The sequence below is a fragment of the Salmo salar genome, chromosome 09 (assembly GCF_965601325.2).
Source record: "Salmo salar chromosome 09, fSalSal1, whole genome shotgun sequence".
NCBI lineage: Eukaryota > Metazoa > Chordata > Actinopteri > Salmoniformes > Salmonidae > Salmo > Salmo salar.
This window is the reverse complement of record NC_138299.1, coordinates 59,450,626-59,472,903: the sequence shown is the minus strand read 5'-3', so window position 1 is coordinate 59,472,903 and position 22,278 is coordinate 59,450,626. Positions and strand designations below refer to the sequence as shown.

Here is a 22,278-nt window from a genome sequence, read left to right as displayed (position 1 = left end):
TGCATATATCCCCAAATCGCAGACATGCCTTTAGCCCCTCTTCCTCCTCTCCTCAGTGTCTCAAATGTAAAACTGATACAGGCACCCTAACACATTGTTTATGGTCATGTACCTAACAACAAAGATACTGGTCTGGTGTTCTGCAAGAAATGTAAAAGATCCTAGGGGTCACATAAAAATAGATATGGATGAGCGATGGCCGAATGGCATAGGCAGGATGCAGTAGATGGTATAGAGTACAGCATATACATATGAGATGAGTAGTGTAACGTATGTAAACATTATATAAAGTGGCATAGTTTGAAGTGACTAGTGATACATTTATTAAATCCAATTTTTAATTATTAAAGTGGCTAGAGATTGAGTCAGTATGTTGGCAGCAGCCACTCAATGTTAGTGATGCCTGTTTAACAGTATGATGGCCTTCAGATAAAAGCTGCTTTTCAGTCTCTCGGTCCCAGCTTTGATGCACCTGTACTAACCTCACCTTCTGGATGATAGCGGGGTGAACAGGCAGTGGCTCGGGTGGTTGTTGTCCTTGATGATTTTTTTGGCATTCCTGTGACATCAGCTGGTGTAGGTGTCCTGAAGGGCAGGTAGTTTTCCCCTGGTGATGCGTTGAGCAGACCGGACCACACACTGGAGAGCTCTGCGGTTGCGGGGGCAGTGCAGTTGCCGTACCAGGCGGTGATACAGCCAACAGGATGCTCTCAATTGTGCATCTGTAAACGTTTGAGGGTTTTAGGTGCCAAGACACATTTATTCAGCCTCCTGAGGTTGAAGAAGCTTTCCACCTTCTCCACTGCGGTCCAGTAGATGTGGATAGGGGGGTGCTCCCTTTCCTCGTTCCTGAAGTCCACGATCAACTCCTTTTTTTGTTGACGTTGGGTGAGAGGTTATTTTCCTGTTACCACACTCCCAGGGCCCTCACCTCCTCCCTGTAGGCTGTCTCATCATTGTTGTTAATCAGGCCTACCACTGTTGTCGTCTGCCAACTTGATGATTGAGTTGGAGACATGAGTGGCCTCGCAGTCATGGGTGGAGTACAGGACGGGGCTGAGCACGCATCCTTGTTGGGCCCCTGTGTTGAGGATCAACGAAGTGGTGTTTTTTCCTACCTTCGCCACATGGGGGCGACCCTTCAGGAAGTCCAGGACCCAGTTGCACAGGGCTGGGTTCAGAACCAGGGCCTAAAGCTTAATGAAGAGCATGGAGGGTACTATGGGGTTGAATGCTGAGCTATAGTCAATGAACAGCATTCTTACAAGTATTCCCTGTAGCTCAGTTGGTAGAGCATGGTGTTTGCAACGCCATGGTTGTGGGTTCGATTCCCACGGGGGGCCAGTACAAAAAAAAAAAAAATGTATGAAATGTAAGTCGCTCTGGATAAGAGCGTCTGCTAAATGACTAAAATGTAAATGTATTCCTCTTGTCCAGATGGAATAGGGCGTTGTGCAGTGCGATTCCGAGTGCATCTTCTGTGGATCTATTGGGGCGGTATGCAAACTGAAGTGAGTCTAGGGTGTCAGGTAGGGTAGAGGTGATATGATCCTTAACTAGCTTCTCAAAGCTCTTCATGATGACAGAAGTGAGTGCTACGGGCGATAGTCATTTAGTTTAGTTACCTTTGCTTTCTTGGGTACAGGAACAATGGTGGACATCTTGAAGCAAGTGGGGACAGCAGACTGGAATAGGGAGAGATTGAATATGTCCGTAAACACTCCAGCCAGCTGGTCTGCACATGCTCTGAGAACGCGGCTAGGGATGCCGTCTGGGCCAGCAGCCTTGCGAGGACGCTTAAATGTCTTACTCATGTCGGCCACGGAGAAGGAGAGCCCACAGTCCTTGATAGCGGGCCGCGTCGGTGGCACTGTGTTATCCTCAAAGTGTGCGAAGAAGGTGTATAGCTTGTCCGGAAGCAAGAAGTCAGTATCTGCAATGTGGCTGGTTTTCCCTTTGTAGTCTGTGATTGTCTGTAGACCCTGCCACATACACCTTGTGTCTGAGCTGTTCAATTGCAACTCCACTTTGTCTCTATACTGACGCTTTACCTGTTTGATTGCCTTACGGAGGGAATAACTACATTGTTTGTATTCGGCCATATTCCCAGTCACCTTGCCATGGTTAAATGCAATGTTTCGCGCTTTCAGTGTTGCGCAAATACTGCCATCTATCCATGGTTTCTGGTTTGGGTAGGTTTTAATAGTCACAGTGGGTACAACATCTACTATACACTTCCTGATAAATAAACTCAGTCACCACATCAGTGTTTTCATCAATATTATTCTCAGAGGCAACACGGAACATATCCCAGTCCGTGTGATCAAAACAATCTTGAAGCGCGGATTCCGATTGGCCAGACCAGTGTTGAATAGTCCGTAGCATGGGTACTTCCTGTTTGAGTTTCTGCCTATAGAAAGGGAGGAGCAAAATAGAGTCATGATCAGATTTGCCGAAAGGAGGGCAGGGGAGGGCGTTGTAGGCATCCCAGAAGTTGGAGTGGTTCAGTGTTTTAGCAGCGCGAGTACTATAGTCAATGTGTTGATAGAACTTCGGCAGAGGACATTAACCTGGTCCTAGGAAGGTCTTGATGGATGTCTTCTGACTTGGGTGGGAAATATAAACATATTCAATATTTTTTTAAGCGATTCCAGTGCCCGATTTTGGGGACTGTCAGCTTAACCTCTATGGGCTAGGTGGGACGCTAGCGTACCACCCGTGGTGCACTCCATTAACAGCAGGTGCATTTCAAGAGCGGCAAATTTGAATCCAAATAAATGTCAAAATTCAAATTTTTCAAACATACAACTATTTTACAATCTTTGAAAGATAAACATCTCCTTAATCTAACCACGTTTTACGATTTCAAAAAGGTTTTACGGCGAAAGCATAAATTTAGAGTATGTTAGGACAGTACATTTACAAGAGTTGTGTGTAATGTTTTGTCAATTCAAAGACAGGGTAACCAAAACCATAAAACCAGCTAAAATGATGCACTAACCTTTTACAATCTCCATCAGATGACACTCCTAGGACATTATGTTAGACAATGCATGCATTTTTAGTTCTATCAAGTTCATATTTATATCCAAAAACAGCGTTTTACTATGGCATTGATGTTGAGGAAATCGTTTCCCTCCAATAACCGGCAGTCAAGTCAGCGTCACAAATTAAATAATTAAAATTAGAAAACATTGGTAAAATATTATATTGTCATTTAAAGAATTATAGATTTACATCTCTTGAACGCAATCAACTTGCCAGATTTAAAAATAACCTTACTGGGAAATCACACTTTGCAATAATCTGAGCACTGCGCCCAGAAAAATACGCGTTGCGATACAGACTAGACGTCATGTTGGGGAGATCTAAAATCGAAAATACTATGTAAATAATCCATTACCTTTGATTCTCTTCATCAGATGTCACTTCCAGGTATCACAGGTCCATAACGAATGTAGTTTTGTTCAAAAAAGCTCATCATTTATGTCCAAAAATCTCCGTCTTGTTAGCACATGATCTAAGCCAGCCGGACTTCTCGTCATGAACGAGGGGAAAAAATATATTTCCGTTCGTTCAAACATGTCAAACGTTGTATAGCATAAATCATTAGGGCCTTTTTTAACCAGAACATGAATAATATTCAAGGTGGACGAATGCATACTCTTTTATAACGTATTGGAACGAGGGTACCCAACATGAACTCGCGCGCCAGGTGTCTAATGGGACATCATCGTTCCATGGCTCTTGTTCGGTCAGATCTCCCTCCAGAAGACTCAAAACACTTTGTAAAGGCTGGTGACATCTAGTGGAAGCAATAGGAAGTGCCAAAATATTCCTCAGCCCCTGTGTTTTTCAATGGGATAGGTTTAAAGGTAATACAACACATCAGGTATCCACTTCCTGTCAGAAAATGTCTCAGGGTTTTGCCTGCCAAATGAGTTCTGTTATACTCACAGACACCATTCAAACAGTTTTAGAAACTTTAGAGTGTTTTCTATCCATATATAATAAGTATATGCATATTCTAGTTACTGGGTAGGATTAGTAACCAGATTAAATCGGGTACATTTTTTTTATCCAGACGTGCAAATGCTGCCCCCTAGCCCTAACAGGTTAAGAGGTTTCCGAGTAAAAACCGAGACCGGGAGGGGGACAAGGGGTCCAAGACGGAGTCAAGACCAGAAAAATGCGAGTCCAATCCAGAACCATGATTGTAATTTTGTCAAACCACCACCATAAGAGTTGAAAATGTCCAGTATTTCTGTGTTCATCTTTCAGATCAAAATCTGGATTCTGTAGACATTCAGAATAGTGAAAGAATGCATGCTGGGGGAAAATAGAGCCCTCTACAAATGAGTACTAACCCAAACACAGTGGGGAACAATGGGCCTTCTACGCCTTCAGAGAAGGGCTAAGGATTTAAAATCGCATGTGCCGAATACAACCTTACCATGAAATCCTCATTACAAGCCCTTAACAAACAATGCAGTTTTAAGAAAAATAATAGTAAATAAAATATTTACTAAATAAACTAAAGTAAAAAAAAGTTACAATAAACTATCATTATGGAGGCTATAAACATGGGGTACCGGTACCGAGTCAATGTGCAGGGGTATAAGTTAGTAATGAGGCTATATACAAGGAGCACCGGTACAGAGTCAATGTGTGGGGGTACAGGTTAGTAATGAGGCTATATACATGGGGTACCGGTACAGAGTCAATGTGTGAGGGTACAGGTTAGTAATGAGGCTATATACATGGGGTACCGGTACAGAGTCAATTTGCGGGGGTACAGGTTAGTAATGAGGCTATATACATGGAGTACCGGTACAGAGTCAATGTGTGGGGGTACAGGTTAGTTGAGGTAATTGAGGTAATATGTACATGTAGGTAGGGGTTATGGCTTTTATGGTGACCATATTACTGCCACACCTTCATGACGGCAGTCAAATTCCACGTGACCATTTAAATTAAATTAAATACCATTTTATTTGTTACATACACATGTTTAGCAGATGTTATTGTGGGTGTGGTGAAATGCTTGTGTTTCTAGCTCCAACAGTGCAGTAATATCTAACAATTCAAAACAATACACAAAATACACACAACCTCAATTAAAATAATGGAATTAAGGAATATATAAATATTAGGAAGAGCAATGTCGGAGTGGCATAAATTAAAATTCAGTAGAATAGAATACAGTATATACATACGAGATGAGTAAAGCAAAAACACCAGTCTCAACATCAACCGTGAAGAGGCGACTCAGGGATGCTGGCCTTCTAGGCAGAGTTCCTCTGTCCAGTGTCTGTGTTCTTTTGCCCATCTTAATCTTTTCTTTTTATTGGCCAGTCTGAGATATGGATTTTTCTTTGCAACTCTGCCTAGAAGGCAGCATCCCGGAGTCGCCTCTTCACTGTTGACGTTGAGACTGGTGTTTTGCGGGTACTATTTAATGAAGCTGCCAGTTGAGGACTTGTGAGGTTGTGAGCTGCCAGTTGTGAGCTGCCAGTTGAGGACTTCTGTTTCTCAAACTAGACACTCTAATGTACTTGTCCTCTTGCTTAGTTGTGCACCGGGGCCTCCCACTCCTCTTTCTATTCTGGTTAGAGCCAGTTTGCACTGTTCTGTGAATGGAGTAGTACACAGCGTTGTATCAGATCTTCAGTTTCTTGGAAATTTCTCACATGGAATAGCCTTCATTTCTCAGAACAAGAATAGACTGACGAGTTTCAGAAGAAAGTTGTTTGTTTCTGGCCATTTTGAGCCTGTAATTGAGCCCACAAATGCTGATGCTCCAGATACTCATCTAGTCTAAAGAAGGCCAATTGTATTGCTTCTTTAATCAGAACAACAGTTTTCAGCTGTGCTAACATAATTGCAAAAGGGTTTTCTAATGATCAATTAGCCTTTTAAAATGATAATCTTGGATTAGCTAACACAACGTGCCATTGGAACACAGGAGTGATAGTTGCTGATAATGGGCCTTTGTACGCCTATGTAAATATTCCACACAAATCTGCCGTTTCCAGCTACAATAGTCAATTACAACATTAACAATGTCTACACTGTATTTCTGATCAATTTGATGTTATTTTAATGGACGAAAAAAAAATGCTTTTCTTTCTAAAACAAGGACATTTCTAAGTGACCCCAAACTTTTGAACGGTAGTGTTTATGGGGCAGCAGCCTCTAAGGTGCAGGGTTACGTAAGCAGGTGGAAGCCGCCTAGTGATGGCTATTTAACAGTGTGATGGCCTTGAGATTGAAGCTGTCTCTCGGTCCCAGCTTTAAAACAGCAGAGGGAGCACTCCCCTATCCACAACGACGGGACAGCAGTGGAGAAGGTGGAAAGTTTTAAGTTCCTCGGCGTACACATCGCTGACAAACTGAAATGGTCCACCCACACAGACAGTGTGGTGAAGAGGCTGAAGAAATTTGGCTTGTCAACTAAAACCCTCTCAAACTTTTACAGATGCACAATTGAGAGCATCCTGTTGGACTGTACCACCGCCTGGTACGGCAACTGCGCCGCCCACAACAGCAAGGCTCTCCAGAGGGTGGTGCGGTGTGCCCAACGCATCACCGGGGACAAACTACCTGCCCTCCAGGACACCTACAGGACCCGATGTCACAGGAAGGCCAAAAAGATCATCAACCACCTGAGCCACGGGCTGTTCACCCCGCTACCATCCAGAAGGAGAGGTCAGTACAGGTGAATAAAAGCTGGGTTTACTCAACACTTCATCTTAGAGGCTGCTGCCCAGTAAACATAGATATGGAATCACTGGCCAATTTAATAATGTTTACATACTGCTTTACTCATCTCACATGTATATACTGTATTCTAATCTACTGTATTTTAGTCAATGCCCCTCCGACATTGCTCGTCCTAATATATATATATTTCTTAATTCCATTCTTTTACTTTTAGATTTGTGTGTATTGTTGTGAATTGTTAGATACTACTGCACTGTTGGAGCTAGGTACACAAGCATTTCGCTACACCCACAATAACATCTGCTAAATATGTGTATGTGACCAATATAACTTGATTGATAACACTGCTGTAACTTTTCTGTGATGGCTAGGGGTAGACTGCCCTGCCATTCAGACTGTGCCAGAGATTATTCTGATCCATTATGGCAACACATCTATCTAACATAGACTTTCAGATGCACAACTTGTTGTCTGAGTCTCTCGAGGTCGAGGCTGTGGTTGAATGGCCTCGTCAGGTTCAAGCACTTGTCTAGGCAGTGTGTCAGGCTCTGCCTGGTCAGTGTCTCTGTCATTTATAGTCCATTGTCCTGACTGTGGTTGTATCCACAGTTTCACAAAAGAAACATGTCGCATGGCCCCCTTGCTATTCCTTTCCAGGACAACAGAGTTCCCCTTCCTGTCCACAACGATGTATGCTAAATATGTGTATGTGACCAATAAAATGTGATTTGATCAACATAGAGCTGATGTATTTCAACAAATGCCTGTTCAGGGAGTCTAATGTGTTGTTCTTTTTTTCAAACAATAATGCTGGACCGCATACATATTGTTCCTGGAGTAGACTACATGGGGAGCTAGCTTGTGTTGTCAAGCCCTCTCTTTATGGACAATATGCTGGATAAAGAAGTGGATGACTCCAAAGTGGAATAGAATACAACTTTATTGTCCATGGGTCAGAAGGGAAAGGTATCTTACATTTTAGTCATTTAGCAGACGCTCTTATCCAGAGCGACTTACACTAGTGAATGCATACATTTCATACATTTTTTGTTTTCCGTACTGGTCCCCCGTGGGAATCGAACCCACAACCCTGGCGTTGCACACATCATGCTCTACCAACTGAGCCACACGGGATCTTCTCCTTTCTCAACCCAAGTTGACACAGAGTCAGCAGCAGTGCAGCGTCCGTTGATGGAGAGCCATTATGGGGGTTAAGGGCACAACACCAGGAGATTGTACAATGGTACTGTTGGCATTGTTAGCAGAAAACAGGATCCCCCCATCATAGCGAATGGAAAAATGTCAATCTTCACGGTCAATCTTCATGTAAATAAACAAATATTTTGTAGACAATCATAGTACCAATAATTGCTTCTAATACACCAGATGTATGTCCTTGAGCTGATTACTTTAAAATCTCACACAGAATACAATTTATAAGGATAATTTAGTTGCTAATGGCAGCCTGCAGTACCTAGGGCGGCCTTCAAATTGAGTTACTCAATAGAGGGGGCAGCACTGAGCTATCCTGCAACTTTACTTCCTGGAGTAGCTCAAACTGCGCATGTTATGTCTCCATGAGACGCCATCTTAACTGACTGAGTCTTCACATAGGAATGAATGGTGTCATGTGATCAATGGCTTTTTCTATTCATATATCATGTAATTGATGGGATCAGAGACCAACAGCCTTCCAGCAGCCAGTTCAGTTCCATTCCCATTTTTGTGCTGCATGGCCCTGGGCTTGAACCAGCAACCTTCTAGCTGCTGGTCTGCCTATCCAACCTTTGTTTCTTAATCCTGGTCCTGGGGACCCAAATGGGTGCACATTTTTCCCTAGCACTCAACTTATAATCAACTTTAATAATCACATTTACAAGCTTTGATGCTTGAATCAGGTGGGTAGTATTAAGGGAAAAAACTAAATGTGCCCCCCTTGGGGTCCGCAGGACCAGGATTGAGAAACACTGCATGTCCAGGGCTAGGCTACTGTTGCCCCGTGGAGCAGTGAGTGAGTGTGGTACTACGACTACAATGGTTCAAGCCCCGGACCTTACAAAAATGGGAATGGAACTGAACTGGCAACTGGAAGGCTCCCTTGTACCATTTCCTGCCATTGTGCCTGTGAGCAAGGCACTCAACCCCTCACAATTTCTCTCCACCCAGGGGTGCTGCGGTGGTTTTAGGCAAAGGCAAAGGCAGAAGATACATTTCCACATTCTCTCCATGTTCTTGTCACAAGATGACAGTTTGTACATCTCTACACCCACACCTGTTGTCTCTACTGCCTTTACACCAACACCTGTTGTCTCTACTGCCTCTACACATCTCTACACATCTCTACGCCCACACCGCTGTTGTCTCTACTGCCTCTACACATCTCTACACCCACACCGCTGTTGTCTCTACTGTCTCTAAACTAGAGGGCGACCGATTATGATTTTTCAACGCCGATACCGATACTGATTATTGGAGGACAAAAAAAAGCAGATACCGATTAATCGGCCAATTTTTTTTACAGGTATTTGTAATAATGACAATTACAACAATACTGAATGAACACTTATTTTAACTTCAATAAAATCAATTTAGTCTCAAATAAATAATGAAAGATGTTCAATTTGGTTTAAATAATGCAAAAACAAAGTGTTGGAGAAGAAAGTAAAAGTGCAATATGTACCATGTAAGAAAGCTAATGTTTAAGTTCCTTGCTCAGAACATATGAAAGTTGGTGGTTCCTTTTAATTAACATGAGTCTTCAATATTCCCAGGTAAGAAGTTTTAGGTTGTAGTTATTATAGGAATTATAGGACTATTTCTCTCTATACGATTTGTATTTCATATACCTTTGACTATTGGATGTTCTTATAGGCACTTTAGTATTGCCAGTGTAACAGTATAGCTTCCGTCCCTCTCCTACCTGGGCTCAAACCAGGAACACATTGACAACAGCCACCCTTGAAGCAGCGTTACCCATGCAGAGCAAGGGGAACAACTACTCCAAGTCTCAGAGCGAGTGACGTTTGAAACGCTATTAGCGCGCACCCGCTAACTAGCTAGCCATTTCACATCTGTTACACCAGCCTAATCTTGGGAGTTGATAGGCTTGAAGTCATAAACAGCGCAATGCTTGAAGCACAGCGAAGAGCTGCTGGCAAAACGCACGAAAGTGGTGTTTGAATGAATGCTTACGAGCCTGCTGCTGCCTACCACCGCTCAGTCAGACTGCTCTATCAAATCATAGACTTAATTACAACATAATAACACACAGAAATACGAGCCTTTGGTCATTAATATGGTCGAATCCGGAAACTCTCATCTCGAAAACAAAACGTTTTTCCTTTCAGTGAAATACGGAACCATTCCGTATTTTATCTAACGGGTGGCATCCCTAAGTCTAAATATTCCTGTTTCATTGCACAACCTTCAATGTTATGTCATAATTACGTACACTGCTCTTGATAGTATCACTGATATTTAATAAGCTTACGTATCGGCCTAACGGCCTTCGTCAGAGCTTTTGTGAATTTTCTGAAAACAGCACCTCTATGTAGACCTAGCCCCACCCACATCCGTTCCACGCATGGAAAGGGGTAGGAGGCAAAGGAAAAATAAATAAGTGCTACCAAACATAACAATATGTATTTCACGAATACTACAAAAGTGTATAAATAAGACGCATTGAATACGTCCATAAAACCACAATGAGGACATATCAAGTTTTCATTAATCATTGGGTACATCATACGAAAAACAGAGAATTAGTGAACATAAAAGTTCAATCAGGAGAAACGACAGGGATTATCCAGTCGCAGTACATTTTAATGACCTAAAACATGCCATTTCTACCTTTAGATGTTGTGTTATAGAGAAAGTTACGATATCAGACAGGGGAGGTGATATTAATAATACTCTGAGTAAAAGAGAATGTTTTTGGATTTTCACCCTCCAGACATTATTTCCTAAAGGTCTTAATGATGAAATGCCTATGTATGTTATGTTGTGAATTTGAAATATGTCCCTATTTAAGATTACTCTGATGTCTCTACACATCTCTACAACCACACCTGTTGTCTCTACACCACTGAGAATTGCTTGTATTGTAGTACACTGCCATTACTGTATGTATGTCTACTATTTAATTGTGCTATGTAAACTATCCTGTATCTTCAGAATAAAACAAGGTTGAGGTTATTACTAAGCCTTTGAGTTTTTGACATTGTGAAATACTAGTGTCTCATATTACTATGTCTACTTTGAGTATTATTGTTAAAGATTGTGATATTGTGAAAGACTAATCTAATATTCTCACATGAACAACAAATGAGAAAGTTGAAATGATACACCCCGCCTTTGAACTTGAGATGAGTTAAATGGAATAGTACATGACATTTGGACTCACATGTAGTCTGATATGAAATGAACTCCTGCGGAATTAAGTATTTCTTGCAGTACAATGATATACACCAAATGTACATTTTGTCTCGGGAAAAGGAGTGAAGCATTACAGTATTTATTTTCAGCATCTCTTGAGCAAATGCGAATGGACTGTCTTTTTCAGTGATTGACACTGTTAGATAAAAGCTGTGAGTATTTCAACCATATGCTCAAAAACATATATTTTCCTGCACCCCCTGTGAAAAAGTTGTTCCACACTATAAATGATTGCGTTGACAGAGATGATCACCTCGCTTCGAGTCCTTAGGAAACTACCCAGTATTTTGTTTTTCTATGTATTATTTCTTACATTGTAACCCCAGGATATCTTAAGTCTTATTACATACAGCCGGGAAGAACTATTGGATATAAGAGCGATGTCAATTTACCAACATTACGACCAGGAATACGACTTTCCCAAAGCGGATCCTCTGTTGGACCACCACCCAGACAATGGATCTAATCCCAGTAGCCAAACCAAGACAATGGCGCCGCAGAAGGGGCAGATGGAGCGGCCTCCTGGTCAGGCTCCGTAGATGTGCACATTGCCCACCGCTCCCTAACATACTACTCGCCAATGTCCAGTCTCTTGACAACAAGGTAGATGAAATTCGAGCAAGGGTTGCCTTCCAGAGACACATCAGAGATTGTAACATTCTCTGTTTCACTGAAACATAGCTCTCTTGGGATATGTTGTCGGAATCGGTTCAGCCACCGGGCTTCTCCATGCATCGTGCTGACAGGGATAAACACCTCTCTGGGAAGAGGGAGGGCGGGGGTGTACGCTTCATGATTAACGATTCATGGTGTAATCATAACAACAGACAGGAACTCAAGTCCTTATGCTCACCCGGCCTCGAATTCCTCACAATCAAATGCCGGCCATATTACCTTCCAACAGAATTCTCGTAATTTATCGTCACAGCTGTGTACATTCCCCCTCAAGCAGACACCAAGATGGCCCTAAAGGAACTTCACTGGACTCTATGTAAACAGGAAACCATATATCCTGAGGCTGCATTTATTGTAGCCGGCGATTTTTAACCTGTTGGGGATAGGGGGCAGTATTTTCACGGCCGGATAAAAAACTTACCCGATTTAAACTGGTTACTACTCTTGCCCAGAAAAGGGAATATGCATATAATTAGTAGATTTGGATAGAAAACACTCTAAAGTTTCTAAAACTGTTTGAATGGTGTCTGTGAGTATAACAGAACTCATATGGCAGGCAAGAACCTGAGAAGATTCCATGCAGGAAGTGCCCTGTCTGACAATTTGTAGTCCTTCTGTTGCATCTCTATCGAAATTACAGCATCTGTGCTGTTATGTGACACTTTCTAAGGCTTCCATAGGCTCTCTAAAGTGTTCAGAAAGCGGAATGACGTGTCTCCTGTCTCTGGGCAAAGTACAGCAGCAGAGTTTGTAAGTGGCCTGTCTGGGGACAGTGAGACTGAGATGCGCATTCACGAGACTTCTCAATTTTTTTCTTTCACTCTTTGAATGAATACAACGTTGTCCGGTTGGAATATTATCGCTATTTTAAGAGAAAAATAGCATAAACATTTATTTTAAACAGCGTTTGACATGCTTCGAAGTACGGTAATGGAATATTTTGACATTTTTTGTCACGAAATGCGCTCGCGCGCTACCCTTTGGATAGTGACCTGAACGCACAAACAAAACTGAGGTATTTGGATATAACTATGGATTATTTGGAACCAAAACAACATTTGTTGTTGAACTAGAAGTCCTGGGAGTGCATTCTGACGAAGAACAGCAAAGGTAATCCAATTTTTCTAATAGTAATTCTGAGTTTAGGTTGGCCCAAACTCAAATTAGCTAGCCTGTGATGGCCGAGTTATGTACTCAGAATATTGCACAATGTGCTTTCGCCGAAAAGCTATTTTAAAATCTGACATAGCGTTTGCATAAAGGAGTTCTGTATCTATAATTCTTAAAATAATTGTTATGTATTTTGTCAACGTTTATCATGAGTAATTTAGTAAATTCACCGGAAGTTTTCGGCTAGTTCTGAACATCACATGCTAATGTAAAAAGCTGTTTTTTGATATAAATATGAACTTGATTGAACAAAACATGCATGTATTGTATAACATAATGTCCTAGGAGTGTCATCTGATGAAGATCATCAAAGGTTAGTGCTGCATTTAGCTGTGGTTTTGGTTTTTGTGACATATATGCTTGCTTTGAAAATGGCTGTGTGATTATTTTTGGCTGGGTACTCTCCTGACATAATCTAATGTTTTGCTTTCGCTGTAAAGCCTTTTTGAAATCGGACAACGTGGTTGGATTAACGAGAGTCTTATCTTTCAAATGGTGTAAAATAGTCATATGTTTGAGAAATTGAAGTTATAGCATTTTTGAGGTATTTGTATTTCGCGCCACGCGATTCCACTGGCTGTTGAATAGAGTGGGACGCTAACGTCCCACTGGCCCAGAGAGGTTAACAAAGCAAATTTGAGAACAAGGCTACCTAAATTCTAACAGCATATTGATTGCACTACGCGCGGGGGTAATACACTAGACCACTGCTACTCTAACTTCCGCGATGCATACAAAGCCCTCCCCCACACTCCTTGCTCCTATCGTCTTATAGGCAGAAACTCAAACAGGATGTACCAGTGACTAGAACCATTCAACGCTGGTCTGACCAATTGGAATCCACGCTTCAAGATTGTTTTGATCACACGGACTGGGATATGTTCAGGTCAGCCTCAGAGAATAACATTGACCTATACGCTGACTCGGTGAGTGAATTTATAAGGAAGTGCATTGGAGATGTTGGTCCCACTGTGACTATTAAAACCTACCCTAACCAGAAACCGTGGATGGATGGCGGCATTCGCGCAAAACTGAATGCGTGAACCACCGCATTTAACCATGGAAAGAGGTCTGAGAATATGGCTGAATATAAACAGTGTAGTTATTCCCTCTGCAAGGCAATCAAACAAGCAAAATGCCGGTACAGGGTCAAAGTGGAGGCGCAATTCAACGGCTCAGACATGAGACGCATGTTGCAGGGCCTACAGGAAATCATACACTACAAAAAGAGAACCAACCACATCACGGACACCTTCCTTGCCCGCTTTGAGGATAATACAGTGCCACCGTCGCAGCCGGCTAACAAGAACTGGGCCCCCCCTCTCTCCTTCTCGTCACCAACGTGAGTAAAACATTTAAACGTGTTAACCCTCGCAAGGCTGCTGGCCCAGACGGCATACCTAGCTGCGACATCAGAGCATGCGCAGACCAGCTGGCTGGTGTGTTTACGGGCATATCCAATCGCTCCCTATCCCAGTCTGCTGTCCCCACATGCTTCAAGATGGCCACCATTGTTCCTGTACACAAGAAGGCAAAGATAGCTGAACTAAATGACTCACTTCTGTCATCATTAAGTGCATTGAGAGACTAGTCAAGGATCATATCACCTCCACCTTACCGGCCACCCTAGACCCACTTCAGTTTCCATCCTGCCCTAACAGGTCCACAGACGATACAATACTTGTAAGAATGCTGTTCATTAACTACAGCTCAGCATTCAACACCATAGTACCCTCCAAGCTCATCATCAAGCTGGAGGCCCTGGGCCTCAACCCCGCCCTGTGAAATTGGGTCCTGGACTTTCTGACGGGCCGCCCCCAGGTGGTGAAGGTAGGAAACAACATCTCCACCTCGCTGACCCTCAACACTGGGTCTCCACAAGGGTGCCTTCTCAGCCCTCTCCTGTACTCCCTGTTCACCCACGACTGCGTGGCCATGCACGCCTCCGACTCAATCATCAAGTTTGCAGACAACACAACAGAAGGGGGCTTGATTACCAACAACGACGAGTCAGACTACAGGGGGGAGGTGAGGGCACTCGGAGTGTGGGGTCAGGAAAACAACCTCTCACTCAATGTCACCAAAACAAAGGAGATGATTGTGGACTTCAGGAAACAGCAGAGGGAGCACCACCCTATCCACATCGATGGGACAGTAGTGGAGAAGGTGGAAAGTATTAAGTTCCTTGGCGTATACATCAATGACTAACTGAAATGGTCCACCCACACAGACCTCAGGAGGCTGAAGAAATTTGGCTTGTCACCCAAAACCCTGACTAACTTCTAGAGATCCACAATCGAGAGCATCCTGTCGGGCTGTATCACAGTCTGGTACAGCAACTGCTCCGCCGACAACCGTAAGGCTCTCCAGAGGGTGGTGCGGTCTGCACAACACATCACCAGGGGCAAACTACCTGCCCTCCATGACACCTATAGCACCCGATGTCACAGGAAGGCCAAAAAGATCATCAAGGACAACAACCACTCGAACCACTGCCTGTTCACAGCACTATCATCCAGAAGGCGAGGTCAGTACAGGTGCATCAAAGCTGGGACCGAGAGACTGAAAAACAGCTTATATCTCAAGGCCATCAGACTGTTAAATAGCAATCACTACCTCAGAGAGGCTGCTGCCAACATGGAGACCCAATCACTGGCCACTTTAATAAATGGATCACTAGTCACTTTAAACAATGCCACTTTAAATAATGCCACTTTAATAACGTTTACATATCTTACATTACTCATTTCATATGTATATACTGTATTTTATACCATCTACTGCATCTGGCCTATGCCTCTCGGCCATCGCTCATCCATATATTTATATGTGCATATTCTCATTCACCCCTTTAGATGTATGTATTAGGTAGTTGTTGGGGAATTGTTGTGAGATATTACTGCGCTGTCGGAACCAGAAGCACAAGCATTTCGCTACACTCGCATTAAAATCTGCTAACCATGTGTATGTGACCAATACAATTTGATCTGAATATGATTTGATTTGAACATGGAACTCACCTGGTTGACATTATGGAACACTTACCTGGTTGACATTATGGAACACTCACCTGGTTGACAACATGGAACACTCACCTGGTTGACAACATGGAACACTCACCTGGTTGACATTATGGAACACTCACCTGGTTGACAACATGGAACACTCACCTGGTTGACAACATAGAACACTCACCTGGTTGACATTATGGACCACTCACCTGGTTGACGTTATGGAACACTCACCTGCTTGACATTATGGAACACTCACCTGGTTGGCATTACGGAACACTCACCTGGTTGACAACATGGAACACTCACCTGGTTGGCATTATGGAACACTCACCTGGTTGGCATTATGGACCACTCACCTGGTTGACATTATTTACATTTCAGTCATTTAGCAGACGCTCTTATCCAGAGCGACTTACAGTGGTGAATGCATACATTTCATACCTTTTTTTTTTTTCCTGTGCTGGCCCCCCGTGGGAATCAAACCCACAACCCTGGTGTTGCAAACACCATGCTCTACCAACTGAGCTACAGGGAAACACTCACCTGGTTGGCAACATGCATGGATCTTCTTCAGCAGCTGAACACATTTCTCTTCCTTCCAGTCATGGAGGATTCTGGCCAAGATGTACAGATCAGCTGGAGGGATGTCTCCGTCAAAGAAGTCTCCTACAAAACAACATTCCTTTATACAGACTGATCATCTGAGGTGTAAAGTTTAGATGGTTGAGGTGTTGAGGTTAGGATGGTTAACGATGCTCACCCTCCTGAAACACGATGGTGTCGTCCTGTTCAGAGAAGTGCTGTCTGGCTGTCTGGATGACAGTAGGAAGGTCCAGCACCGTGACGGAGGAGGAGGGGTAGGCCTTGGACAGCTCCCTGGCCAGAGCACCCGAACAACCTGCAACAGGCCAACACCACCACACAATATCACCACCACACAATATCACCACCACACATTATCACCACCACACAATATCACCACCACACAATATCACCACCACACAATATCACCACCACACATTATCACCACCACACAATATCACCACCACACAATATCACCACCACACAATATCACCACCACACAATATCACCACCACACATTATCACCACCACACATTATCACCACTACACATTATCACCACCACACAATATCACCACCACACAATATCACCACCACCACACATTATCACCACCACACATTATCACCACCACAACGCAATATCAGTATGACAACTGAATATCACCATGACAACTAACAGGCAAAAAATATTACTATCATTATGTTTTGTTGTGAGTGCTGCTGCATAAGGCTTCATATAGATTATCATAACCTTGCTTATAAATGGAAAACAATCAATTGACCTACCACCGAGGGTCAGGGTAAAGTTCAGGGTTAGGGTTAGGGTCAGGGTTAGGGTTAGGTTCAGGGTTTGGTTTAGGGTCAGGGTTAGGGTCAGGGTCAGGGTTAGGGCCAGGGTTAGGGTCAGGGTTTGGGTTAGGGTCAGCGTTAGGGTTAGGGTCAGGGTTAGGTTCAGGGTTTGGTTTAGGGTCACCTACCTCCAAGGTCCACCATGGCCTTAAAGCAGGAGAGGTTGAAGGCTGTGACGATGTCGTGTCCATCCAGGATCCATGTTGAGTTCATCAGACCCATAAACTTCAGCATCTCCTCCTCTGACCTGAAACAGCAGACAGCTGCCTTCATAAAACCCCAGAAGGTACTGATGGACTGCAAGAACATCCTCTTTACAAGGGGTTTGAGCTGCTCCCCTCAGGGTGACGTTACAGGGTACCGGGGGACAAAAGAAATAGGGCCAAACGATCCTTTGTCCCAGCAGCAGTAAGGCTCCTGAATGTTTAAACCAGCAGGAGGACCAGTGTTCTAGCCTACAGCTAACATTGTAGTTAAACCACCAGGAGGACCAGTGGGCCTACAGCTAACATTGTAGTTAAACCACCAGGAGGACCAGTGGGCCTACAGCTAACATTGTAGTTAAACCCCCAGGAGGACCAGTGTTCTAGCCTACAGCTAACATTGTAGTTAAACCACCAGGAGGACCAGTGGGCCTACAGCTAACATTGTAGTTAAACCACCAGGAGGACCAGTGTTCTGGGACTACAGCTAACATTGTAGTTAAACCACCAGGAGGACCAGTGTTCTGGACTACAGCTAACATTGTAGTTAAACCACCAGGAGGACCAGTGGGACTACAGCTAACATTGTAGTTAAACCCCCAGGAGGACCAGTGGGACTACAGCTAACATTGTAGTTAAACCACCAGGAGGACCAGTGTTCTAGCCTACAGCTACATCTTCCATTGTGTATGTCTGGAACCATAATGGTCCTCTACAACAGATCTATATAGATACTGTCTCTGACTGAGGCCCTGTCTGGAACCATAATGGTTCTCTACAACAGATCTATATAGATACTGTCTCTGACTGAGGCCCTGTCTGGAACCATAATGGTCCTCTACTATAGATCTATATATAGATACTGTCTATACTTGCATGGTTTTTACAATGATACTATCCTCACTAGAACCTGTTACAATATATAGTACATGTTTCCAAATGTAATTATAATTAATGCAAACTATTCAATTATTTATTGAGGGGGAAAACTGAATTTATAACATTCTATTGTATTATGTGCTAATGTTTAGGTCCAGTGAATAAATATTGATGCTCCTTCTATTTGTAACACAGAATGAACTGGCAGTGAGGGAGACTTTCAGAGCACAGAACCCTCAGATATAAACACTAAACCCTTCAAGGCAAATTGTTAACCCTAACCCCAAACCCCTCAAGGCAAATTGTTAACCCTTACCCCAACCCTAAACCCCTCAAGGCAAAATGTTCAATGGAGCTTTAGCTGATTTGGGGCTACAGGTTAGCAATGAACCCCGAGCCGGGATTGCTAACAAGGCTGGAAATTCAAAACATCAAAAATCTAATAATTTCAATTTCTCAAACAATCAACTATTTTACACAATTTAAATGATAAACATCTCCTTAATCTAACCATATTGTTCGATTTTCAAAGAGGCTTTACGGCAAAAGCATAAAGTTAGATTATGTTAGGACAGTACATAGCCACAAAAGTATAAACATCCATTTTCAATTCAAGGTCAGGCGTCACCAAAAGCAGAAACCAGCTTGAATTATGCACTAACTTTTGTCAATCTCCATCAGATGACACTCCTAGGACATTATGTTATACAATACATGCATTTTTTGTTCCATCAAGTTCATATTTATATCCAAAAACAGCATTTTACAGTAGCGTGAAATTCAGATTTTTTTCTTCTCTGAAATGCTTCCGGTGAACATAACAAAATTACTATTCGAAAACATTGGTAAATTATAATATTGTCATTCAAAGAATAATATATTATCATCTCGTAATTGCTACCGAATGGCCAGATCTCAAAATAACTTTACTGGGAAATCACATTTTGCAATAAACGGGGTGCTATGCTAAGAACAACAGGCTATGCTATACAGTTAGCATCATCTAAAATCGATAATAACATTGTAAATATCCCCTTACCTTTGATTATCTCCATCAGAAGACAGGCATCCCAGGTCCGGAAGGCATCCCAGGTCCGGAACAAATGTGGTTTCTTTTGACAAAGTTCATAATTTATGTCCAAATAACACCAAGTACTTAGCGTTCATTATGCTCCCACAAAACGTGGTGGGGGACTGTAAAATCACGCCGAAAAGCTAAAAAAACCTAGTAAATAATCTATTTATGTTCGTTCAAACATGTCAAATGTTGTTTAGCATTAATCTTTTGGTCCATTTTTAACGTTAAACATCAGTAATATTTTCACACAACCTATCCTATGTCGAGATAAACAATGAAGACAAAACTCACGTTTCTCAGATTTATGCGCAGGCGCAAAAAAATGAAGTGATGACATGTCAACTTCCTTGGATTCTAATTTGCTCTCTGTTTATCATAGACGCTTCAAACAACTTTATAAAGATCGTTGACATCTAGTGGAAGCCGTAGGTGTTGCGAAATGAATCCTTTCTCACTATGGTATCTATAAAACAATGACACTAAATAGTACAGTCACAAAATTCACTTTTTTTTAATCTATTTTTCACAGGTTTTTGCCTGCAATATGAGTTTTGTTATACTTACAGACACCATTCAAACTGTTTTAGAAAATTCGGAGTGTTTTCTATCCGAATGTGTTAATAATATGCATATCCTAGCTTCTGAGTTGGTGTAGGAGGCAGTTAAAAATGGGCACATATTTTTTTCAAAATGTCTCAATACTGCCCCCGAGCCCCAACAGGTTAAAGCACAAAAGGAGATGAATGTCTTGGCCTCCCGTGCTAACCCTAACACATCCTAACTCTAACCCAACCTAACCCTAACACATCCTAACCTTAACCCATCCCAACCCATACTAACCCTAACCCAACCTAACCCTAACACATCCTAACTCTAACCCAACCTAACCCTAACACATCCTAACTCTAACTCAACCTAACCCTAACACATCCTAAACTTAACCCATCCCAACCCATACTAACCCTAACCCAACCTAACTCTAACCCATCCTAACCTTAACCCATCCTAACCCATACTAACCCTAACCCAACCTAACACTAACCCATCCTAACCCATACTAACTCTAACCCAACCTAACCCGAACACATCCTAACCCATACTAACGCTAACCCAACCTAACCCTAACACATCCTAACCTTAACCCATCCCAACCCATACTAACCCTAACCCAACCTAACCCTAACCCATCCTAACCCATACTAACGCTAACCCAACCTAACCCTAACCCATACTAACTCTAACCCAACCTAACCCTAACCCATCCTAAACTTAACCCATCCCAACCCATACTAACCCTAACCCAACCTAACTCTAACCCATTCTAACCCATACTAACGCTAACCCAACCTAACCCTAACCTATCCTAACCTTAACCCATCCCAACCCATACTAACCCTAACCCAACCTAACTCTAACCCATCCTAACCCATACTAACCCTAACCCAACCTAACTCTAACCCATCCTAACCCATACTAAACCTAACCCAACCTAACTCTAACCCATCCTAACCCATCCTAACCTTAACCCATCCCAACCCATACTAACCCTAACCCAACCTAACCCTAACCCATCCTAACCCAAGATGGCGCCGGAAGAGATGGCCGCCGTTTTACGGTCTCCTAACCAATTGTGCTATTATGTGTTTTTTTTCGCTATATTTGTAAATTATTTTGAACATAATGTTTCTGCAACCGTATTTTACGGCAGAAAAGAGCTTCTGGATATCTGGACAGCGATCACTTACCTCGGATTAGACAAAGATTTTTCAACAACAAGCAGGACTCACACGATATTCTCCAAACACCCCACAGGGCAGACATCCCAATTATTCGCAAAAGGAAGCGACGCAGAGGACGAAGAGCCGGATACCTCGTCCGGACTCGCAGAAGGTAACTAGAAAAGCTGTCGTTACCATCAACGTAACGAGGGCAATCATTGGACAATAAACTAGACGAGGTACGTTCACGAATATCCTACCAACGGAACATCAAATACTGTAATATCCTATGTTTTACGGAATCGTGGCTGAATGATGACATGGATATTCAGCTAGCGGGATACACGCTGCACCGGCAGGATAGAACAGCACACTCCGGTAAGACGGGGGGGGGGTCTGTGCAAATTTGGAAACAACAGCTGGTGCACGAAATCTAAGGAAGTCTCTAGATTTTGCTCGCCTGAAGTAAAGTATATTGTGATAAATTGCAGGCCACACTACTTGCCTAGAGAGTTCTCAGCTATACTTTTCATGGCTGTTTATTTACCACCACAAACAGATGCTGGCACTAAGACCGCACTCAGTCAGCTGTATAAGGAAATAAGCAAACAGGAAACCGCTCACCAAGAGGTGGTGCTCCTAGAGGCCGGAGACTTTAATGCAGGGATACTTGAATCACTTCTACCAAATCTCTACCAACATGTTAAATGTGCAACCAGAGAAAAAAATTCTAGATCCCCTGTACTCGACACTCAGAGAAACATACAAAGCTCTCCCTCGCCCTCCATTTGGTAAATCTGACCACAACTCTGTCCCCTGATTCCTGCTTACAAGCAAAAATTAAAGCAGGAAGCACTAGTGACTCAGTCTATAAAAAAATGGTCAGATGAAGCACATGCTAAACTACAGGACTGTTTTGCTATCACAGACTGGAACATGTTCCGGGATTCTTCCG

General features: G+C 42.8%; 1 protein-coding gene across 2 annotated transcripts in view; it reads right to left on the bottom strand.

Annotated features, from left to right (window-relative positions):
• Nucleotides 1-22,278, bottom strand: part of asmt2 (acetylserotonin O-methyltransferase 2) — an 84,746-nt gene that overhangs the window by 8,924 nt on the left and 53,544 nt on the right. For both annotated transcript variants that reach the window (XM_014211603.3, XM_082955834.1), the window contains 3 exons: nucleotides 17,574-17,692; nucleotides 16,777-16,914; nucleotides 16,560-16,682 (listed from right to left, as the gene is read on the bottom strand). In XM_014211603.3, the coding sequence (XP_014067078.2) occupies nucleotides 16,560-16,682; nucleotides 16,777-16,914; nucleotides 17,574-17,692 (380 nt within the window). The remainder of the gene's footprint in view (nucleotides 1-16,559; nucleotides 16,683-16,776; nucleotides 16,915-17,573; nucleotides 17,693-22,278) is intronic.